General features: G+C 36.1%; 1 protein-coding gene across 2 annotated transcripts in view; it reads left to right on the forward strand.

Moving 5' to 3' along the window:
• Positions 1 to 8,288, forward strand: part of MOSPD2 (motile sperm domain containing 2) — a 41,440-nt gene extending 33,152 nt beyond the window's left edge. For both annotated transcript variants that reach the window (XM_009576870.1, XM_009576943.1), the window contains 5 exons: positions 245 to 341; positions 1,161 to 1,257; positions 1,911 to 2,040; positions 5,565 to 5,667; positions 6,182 to 8,288. In XM_009576870.1, coding sequence (XP_009575165.1) covers positions 245 to 341; positions 1,161 to 1,257; positions 1,911 to 2,040; positions 5,565 to 5,667; positions 6,182 to 6,328 — 574 coding nt within the window. In that variant the 3' untranslated portion in view covers positions 6,329 to 8,288. The remainder of the gene's footprint in view (positions 1 to 244; positions 342 to 1,160; positions 1,258 to 1,910; positions 2,041 to 5,564; positions 5,668 to 6,181) is intronic.
• Positions 8,289 to 8,714: the final 426 nt, after the last annotated feature.

Here is an 8,714-nt window from a genome sequence, read left to right on the forward strand (position 1 = left end):
AAAAGTCAAGGGCAGTAATCAGCTGAGGCACCTAGGTACACTTGTGGTCATGAGTCAACCTGAGCTTCACTACAAAATTTCTGCATTTTATTTTCACAGCTTTTTTGATGAAAAACTGTTTATAGTGACTGTGGCTGCAAGGTTGAAAGTATTTTATTTTTCTGTAGGTGTGGACAGTTTTTTTTCTGTGATATGTTGTAAAGATAATTTGAAGAAACCTAATTATTTTTAAATTTCTTATTAGCCCAGCAGAAGAACTGTATTTTGGATCCAAAGAAACTGGGGAGAAAAAATGTTTGATAGTTCTCACAAATGTCACTAAAAACATAGTAGCTTTTAAGGTAAGTATTTTATGTGTGGCCTGGTTTACTTTACTAAATCTGTAACTTTTTCTTGTTTTGGGTAAGGAGGAAGAAGTACTATTAAACCCACTTTTCAGTCTAAATTTTTTATTCTGTTGTGATGTTTGAAGCAGATCAAAGAAATCTTCTGGCTGAATTTATGCTTATTATGTACCACCCCAAAGGGGATAATCAGTAATACAAATCTTTGGAGCACTGACTGAAAAAGAGCTATGATGATTGTTAGTTCTTTAGTGAGAGCCTAATACTTCCTGAAAAAGAAAGGCTTAAGCATTAAAAAGTGATCTTTTTAGAATTTTTCTCCTTTTTAAATCTTGGCTGAGAACAAGTTTTTAGTAATGCTCCAAAATGATGCAGCTCCATCTGCAAATGTTACCGTCAAAGGAATGAATGTATGCTTCAGAAATACTGAGTTGACTTGCATCTTGATTTGGCTTTCCACCACATCTTTTGTGTTCTCTGCGCACACAAATAACTAAAGTTTCCATACTTTCACATTAAGAATTTTAACAGATAGTCCATTTGATATTCTTGGTTCTTTTTATGCATGTATATAAGAGAGAAAAATAGCATATGCCAGAAAAGAAAGGATAGAAGTAGTTGAGAGAAAGGAAAAAGTGAAATACCAGTGTCTGATTACTCCTACAAAAGAAAGTATTTTAAAGACTGTATGTATTACCATGTCTTAATATTTAAGCTTTTGGGGATTTTAGTTGTTACAGAATGAGGGAGGTTACGAAACAATCATAGTTTGTGCATGCATTTACTATATGCTTGCTTGGTATTTTTTGTTTATAGGTGAGAACAACTGCTCCTGAAAAATACAGAGTTAAACCCAGTAACAGCAGCTGTGAACCTGGCACATCGTTGGATATAGTAGTCTCTCTTCATGGTGGTAAGTAAAATCTTATGATAGAATTTTTAGGAAGTCTGGATAAGTTTTATTAACAGGCTGACTGCTCTAGATCCTAACCTTTGTATGTGCTTGCTGGGATGTAAGGCTGACTGACACCCATGTCTACTTGACTGTTGTATGAGAGTGTTACTATTTATAAAAAACATGGATGTCAGACAGCATTTGAGTAACTGCCTGTGCTGATTTACTACTCCACTTAGGCATAAGCAGCTGTTGTCTGCAGCCCATTCTTTCTTGTCTTAAAAAAAAAAAAAGTCGCAGTGGCAGCTGTCTCATTTGCGCTCTATTACAGTGGGAGTGTATTTGTGGTAAATCGGTTTCCTAAATTGTTGCAAGGACAAGTGAATTTGCTGGAGAATGCATTCTTTACAAAATTCTGGGTTGTCCTTCAATTGTTCAGGTGAAACTAGTTCTGTTAAAATGAAACTGTAGAATTTTGGGAAAATTGTAATCAAAATTGTTGAGCGTTAAGAGAACGATTTCATTGTTTTTGTTTCCAGTAAGTCAGTCTCCGATGTCCTGCAATGAACAAGCTCTCATTTTAAAACACCTTTGTTCAAGAATGCTTCACACTTTGCAATATTGTCATTTTATCTAAGCACATTTCGGCTTTTTTTTTCCTTTGAGAGCAGGTTTTGCAGCTTCTCTGCAAGATCGTTTCCTTATAATGGCAGCAGAAATGGACCAGTCTTCTGGAGCAAGTGTACCAGAACTGACTCAGTTTTGGAAAGAAGTCCCTAGGACCAAAGTGATGGAACATAGGTGAGCATATGGTTTTCTGTTGACAGGGGTTTTTTTAGCCATTATCATTTAGCTGATTTATAGCACTTGCATTTCATAATCAAGTGAAGGATTCTCTAAACCCAGTTGTGTTCTTACTGACTGAAGTATATTGCTGATGCTTCCACTCTGTTTTAACTGATTAGAGGTGTTTTTAATGCATAAAATGTCATGGTATTCTGCACATGCTTTTCTTTTTATTGTTGCTGTACTTGTGCTGATTAAGAGTTACGTGGAAAAAATGTGAATGGCTGTGACAATACACATGGACAGTAGATTTTTTTTTTTTTAAATAAGAATGTGCCACTTGTTTTTCTAAAACAAGCAAGGAAAGAAGACATACCAAATGCAAAACTTTTCTAGATAATATTAAAAAATATTCCATTTCTGCTATGGAAAATCATAATTTTGTAGAAAATTTCTGTAAAACCTATCACATGTTCATATGTGTGTTTTTCTATATTTAATGGTGAAAAAATACCACTAGGAAAATACGTTTTCCCATACACTCTCTTAAATATACCTGTTACTCTTCTCTCTCATCTGTTCACATCTAGTTGTATCATTGCACATTTCTAGGAAAAGTTCATTGTAATTCTTTCATCTGGAAGTCTGAGAGTCATGATATCAAAATGCTGTTTCATCTTTTAAAAAAAATAATTTGACTGTATTTTACTTTAGATTGGTTTTGGTTTTTTTTTCCCCTTTCTTTTGGAGCTGCCTTTACCCCCACATGGCCAAAATTAAGATGGAAAAAGTGTTTTTGAGACTTGATGCCTAAGTCTTGCTCTATCTTTGCTTCAAATGCTTATCTCTTACTTCCCTATTAAACAAAATCTACATCATGTGAGTGACCTTAAGCTTCCTTGGATAAATGTTGGATTTTTTTTTAGGACAGAGCCTGAAACAATAGGGAGAGATTATTTGATTACATTAGATTTATCACCTGCAAAGTGTGCCATGTATGTATGTTACTGATCAATACAAAACTGACCTTTTTATTAAACCTAGATTAAAAGTAGTGGAGAATATAATTATTGTCTCTTTAATATTATACAAGTGTAAGTGCTTTATCTGAGTGTCGTGGTTTAACCCCAGCTGGCAACTAAGCCCCACCCAGCTGCTTGCTCACTCCCTGCCCAGTGGGATGGCAGAGAGACTCAGAAGAGTCAAAGTGAGAAAAGCCGTGGGTTGAGATAAAAACAGTTTAATAGGTAAAGCAAAAGCCGCGTACACAAGCAAAGCAGAACAAGGAATTCGTTCACTACTTCCCACCGGTAGGCAGGTGTTCATCCATCTGCAGGGAAGCAGGGCTGCATCACATGTAATGGTTACTTGGGAAGACAAAACCGCATCACTCCGAATGTCCCCCCGTTTCTTCTTCTTCCCCCAGCTTTATATGCTGAGCATGACATCATATGGTACGGAGTATCCATTTGGTCGGTTGGGGTCAGCTGTCCCAGCTGTGTTCTCTCCTAGCTTCTTGTGCACCCCTACTGCTTGCTGGTGGGGTGGTGTGAGAAGCAGCAAAGGCCTTGACTCTGTGTAAGCACTGCCCATCAATAATGAAAACATCCCTGTGTTATCAACACTGTTTTCAGCACAAATCCAAAACATAGCCCCATATTAGCTACTATGAAGAAAATTCACTCTATCCCAGCCAAAACCAGCACATTCTCCACCCCTTATTCCATACCATTTATGTCATGCTCAGGTACCACACTATCCAACACAACCTCATTAACCAACACCCAACCTTCCCATCCTTTGATACAATACACAGGTATCATTCCCTTAGTCTATGGACCACCCCTGTGAAATCTCTTTAAAATGTCCACAAATGTCCACAAAATGTCCACTGAGTTCATTTAGTCTGTGCCTTTGGGCTCCATCTGTTATGGTGGTCACTCAGGACAGGAGAGGTGGTGTGTTGCGTGGAGTTATTGGGCACCAAAGCCAGCTCAGGTCAGGTCACTGCTGCACTTGCACTGCTTCTTGTAAGGCTTCTCCTCCATTGGTTCAGGTGGTTCCTGCTATAGCAATTCCCATAACATGCGACTCAAATCCCAGGTTACAACAATTTAAAGTTATTTCCATTACAGTCTCCACCCCTGGCCCCTTTGGACTAGACCATCAGGTTTAACATTGCAATGAACTCCTCTCTTTGCCCCTGCTCTGGCCTGGACTTATCCACTGACTGCAGTCCCTTAAGGTTGTACCTGCTCCAAGTGGAGCCTTATCTATGAGCCACGGTCTCTTCAGGGGTGTACCTGCTGCAGCATGGACTTATCCACAGCCACAGTCGCTTTGAGGTGCAGCTGTTCCAGCGTGGCCTTCTCCATGGGCCACAATGCCTTCAGAGATATACCTGCTCCAGCGTGGCAGGCAAGGGGTCACACATAACAGTTACTTGGGAAGACAAACGCCATCACTCCGAATGTCCCCCCCTTCCTCCTGCTTCCCCCGGCTTTATATGCTGAGCATGACGTCATATGACATGGAATATCCCTTTGGTCAGTTGGGGTCAGCTGTCCCGGCTGTGTCCCCTCCCAACTCCTTGTGCACCCCCAGCCTCCTCGCTGGTGGGGTGGGGTGAGGAGCAGCAAAGACCTTCACTCCATGTTAAGCACTGCTCATCAGTGACTAAAACATCCCTGTGTTATCAACACTGTTTTCAGCACAAATCCAAAACATAGCCCCATATGAGCTACTATGAAGAAAATTAACTCTATCCCAGCCAAAACCGGCACACTGAGGAATCTACTTAGATTTTATTACACGTATTTGTTCCTTTTTTTTGTTTTGTCTTGCTGGAGAAATTTTAGCATTTCTCTTTCCTTAAAATAGAAAAATGCCACAGCTTCAATTTAACTATTTCTTTAGCAAATAAATTCATTCCCACGCTAATTGACTTGCATGTTATCAGAGGAGCTTCTGCTGTATTTTATAAATTGTGTAGGATTCCACTATGTTCAGTTGTGGCTTGAAATTCTGTTCCTGCATATCCAACTGTGGAAGAGGTGGACTCCATGAAAAATGTTGTTGCTAAGGTTTAAAATTGAAAGAAAACCTTTAGATTTTGTTTGCTATTCAGTAAGTTGCATCTCTGGTAGTAAGTATGTGACTGAATAATCCAGTGGATCCTCTGCTATGAATTTAAGATGATGAAGATACATTTCAACTGAGCATGCAGATAATTCTGATCTTGCTTTCTGTATCAAAAGCTGTCAAAACATAATTGGTGGACTGGGGAAACTTTTTCAGGTTGCCATAGTCCCTGCTCATCGCAGTAGTCCCTGCTCATTGTAGGGGGATTGGACTATATGACCTTTAAAGGTCCCTTCCAACCCAAATGATTCTGTGATTCTAACAGTCATTTAGAAAATTAATCAACCAAAACAGATGATAAAGCATATATAATAACTGTTTAATGGACTGTTTACTATTAATTATACTATTATATAAAGTTATGATTTTTGGTGCGTACTTTTCTTCCTCTTTCACAGGCTCAGGTGTCATGTTGTAGAAAGTAGTAAGCCTTCTTCTCTGACATTAAAAGAGAACACATTTAATATTCCAGCAAAAACCAATGAAGATTTACATATACAGGTAATAGTGTATTCCTTTGTGCTGAATATTGAACAAAATTATAAAATATGATAGAGATAAAAAGAATTTGTACTAAACCTCTTTGGTACTTTGTAAATTATATTATTTGAAAAGCCTAGCAACTGAAAGTAACTAAATCAGTGATAGTGATTTAATTGTTTTGTTGAATGGTAATGGTTTAATAAAATACTACTTTCAATGCAGTTTGCTCATTTCTCTTGTATATATTACAGATCTGGGGTATCAATGAGCCTCAGCGGTATCTTTTGCTTCCTAGTGTGAAGATACCACCTACTTGATATGGGCAATATAGGCTATGTATAACTCTTAAGATCCAAAGCTTCTTTAGTAGAACAGATTCCTGAAGTATGTAGTGATAGAAAAGGTATCACTAAGGGAAGTCTTTTTTTATCTTTTTTTTTCCTGTGCTTATAGTTATTGCTAAATAGCTCTGAATTAACAAGTACTTTCATGTGCAGTAATTCTAATGTAATGAAACTATTCCTATTTTCAGTTAACTCGTTTACTGCAAATTAATAGAAGACTTCAAGAGCAGATTGATCGCTGCCTCTGGTTCCAGCAGTTGTCAGTTGTTTTATCATTACTATCAATTACTGTTGTTGCCTTCTGCTTCTACCTGGCGTGTACCCAGAGAAGCTAAAAAGAATTGCTTTGCACTGGATGTGCTGCCTATCATGATTAGTTGGACTGGAAGAGATTGCAGTGCTGCACTCAGATTCTGGAACTGCCAAAATGAGGTTTTTGAGCCCACAACAATGAACGATGATACAATTTGCTGAAAAAAAAAGAAGACATGGATGACCAGCAAAGGAAATTACTGAAAGTTGACACTTAGAACAGTGCATGAGGAAGATGTTAGAGCTAGGACCTATTTTCACTGTACAACTCAATAAATACTACTGAACTGGAAGGAGGAAACCAAATACAACAGCATAATTTAAAACGGGGTTTTTTTCCCTCTATTCAACTACTTTAAATACAACATTTTGTTTCTTTTCATCATATTTATTCCTACATCCTGAATTACTCTCATAGAAGGTGCAAGCAGTCAACTTAAGTGTATTCTAAAGGTTAACTTGTTCATTCAGGAAAATTTACAGAAATTATGTAGTACAGGCAGATTTTTTTATATCATCTATGTACGTGCACATATAAAGGAAGATATTTGTTGTTAGTAATTATTTTGGTAATTCAGGCTCATTGCTTTCATTGGTTAAATTCCTTATTTTTGTGCTTTTTCTGAATGCAAAGTTATTGTAAATATTTCCTACCAAATAACATACACACAGCCATATTGACCAGGAATATAATCCTTGTTTGATTCCAAAGATAGTAATGAAATAATCATGATGAGACACTATTCCTATTCTTTCCTTTTTTTTTTTTTTTTTTTTGAAAGCAACTTGTAGTTCCGAATTGCGGAAGGAGTGTGAGAGTTGACTTTTGATGACCTATGAACAGTTCATAAAAAGGCTAATAAATAGTCAATGTAAGAACTTATTCTGAGATGTGCAATATGCTTAAATTACAGATGAATTTATGAAAAAAGCAAGTCAATTCAGGAAGATTAAATATTGTTGAAGGCAACATACAAGTATTATATCTGCCATTTCTCAGAAACTGATGTAGAAATGGTGTATGAAGCTAGCGAGAACTTATGCTAACAAGGATTCTTTGTACTCATTGCTGTAAATATGTATATTAAAATGATGAACACTTAAAAGGAGACTGATGGTATCTTTCATACATTTAAAATTTTCACTCTTGATGAGGTCTAAAAATTCAAAATAATTTCTTTACTAGAATTAATTTTTGCTACAAATTGGCTTTGTAAGAGATCACTTAGTTTTGTCTGTTGACTTCAATAGATAAGAAGAGATTATTGAGGAAAAACAAAGGTCATACTCTTCTTCTGTCTTTTTGCTTATAGTATCTCTCCAGTGTGTTGTAGATGTATCATTTCTAGGAAATAGAAAAGGGCAGTTTAAAAAATGCATTAGTAAACTGATTAACTAATAAAGCAGAGTATCAATATGATTACTAAAAAAATTACCATGTAAAAGGCAAGTCTACAGAACTGTTTGGTGCAAAGTCTTCTGTCCTTTCTTAATTTATACAATGGTTTACCACATCTACATTTTCTTAATTTTTCACTAATCTCATTTCTGTTCAGTTTGTTTCTCAGTATTTTGTTTTCTTAATGAGTTGGCAACTTATATGTTCACTGCTTACTATAAAGCTGTTATTTAGGTTATTTTCAGGTGCATGCAACTCAAATGCTTTGCTTCCAACAAAATGGGTTGTTGTCTTGTTGAGAAAGGTAACAAAGTAATTTATAACTTTAAGATAATAATAACCATGCTATTAAAATGCCGATTCCTTAATTTGAGTGGATTGAATAGCACTTTACTGTAAAATTGCAAGAAATATATTCTTAGAGTCTTTGCCAATATGGATATTTTAATGTTTGGGTGCTTTCATATATTTTCAGTATTTTATTACTATGTTGGTATTTTCTTTGTATGATGAATCAGATGAACATCTTTTCTATTTTAATATGTTTTAGAAAAATACAGTTACAAAATAAATATGAGGAACTATGTAGTCTTGAATGTTTAGTCTTTCAAAAATAGCTACATCTCCTGAGGTTTTGGTTCTCTTGTTAGTCTGCAGATACTTAATATGAAGGAGGGGTCAAGATAGTAATGTCCCATAGTCTGTTGTATAGTAGAGGTTGTGATGATACTTGTCAGACAAATGTAAAATAGATGATCGTGAATTCTTAGACAGAGTGCCTAACATAGTAAGATAGCACATGATACTGGCATGTAAACACTACCGTAGCACAAATAATGCAAATCCACACAATCTGCATATATATATCTTGGTAAAACTAACTATTATTTAAACATCACACAGTAAATGGGAAAATACATGTAAGCCAAAAAAAAAAAAAGGAACAGCATTTTTTTTTTTTAAATAGAAATTGACAGTAGTCTACTTTGTGTTTTTCTTCTATGAGAACA

The sequence above is a fragment of the Fulmarus glacialis genome, unplaced genomic scaffold (genome assembly GCF_000690835.1).
Source record: "Fulmarus glacialis isolate BGI_N327 unplaced genomic scaffold, ASM69083v1 scaffold7620, whole genome shotgun sequence".
NCBI lineage: Eukaryota > Metazoa > Chordata > Aves > Procellariiformes > Procellariidae > Fulmarus > Fulmarus glacialis.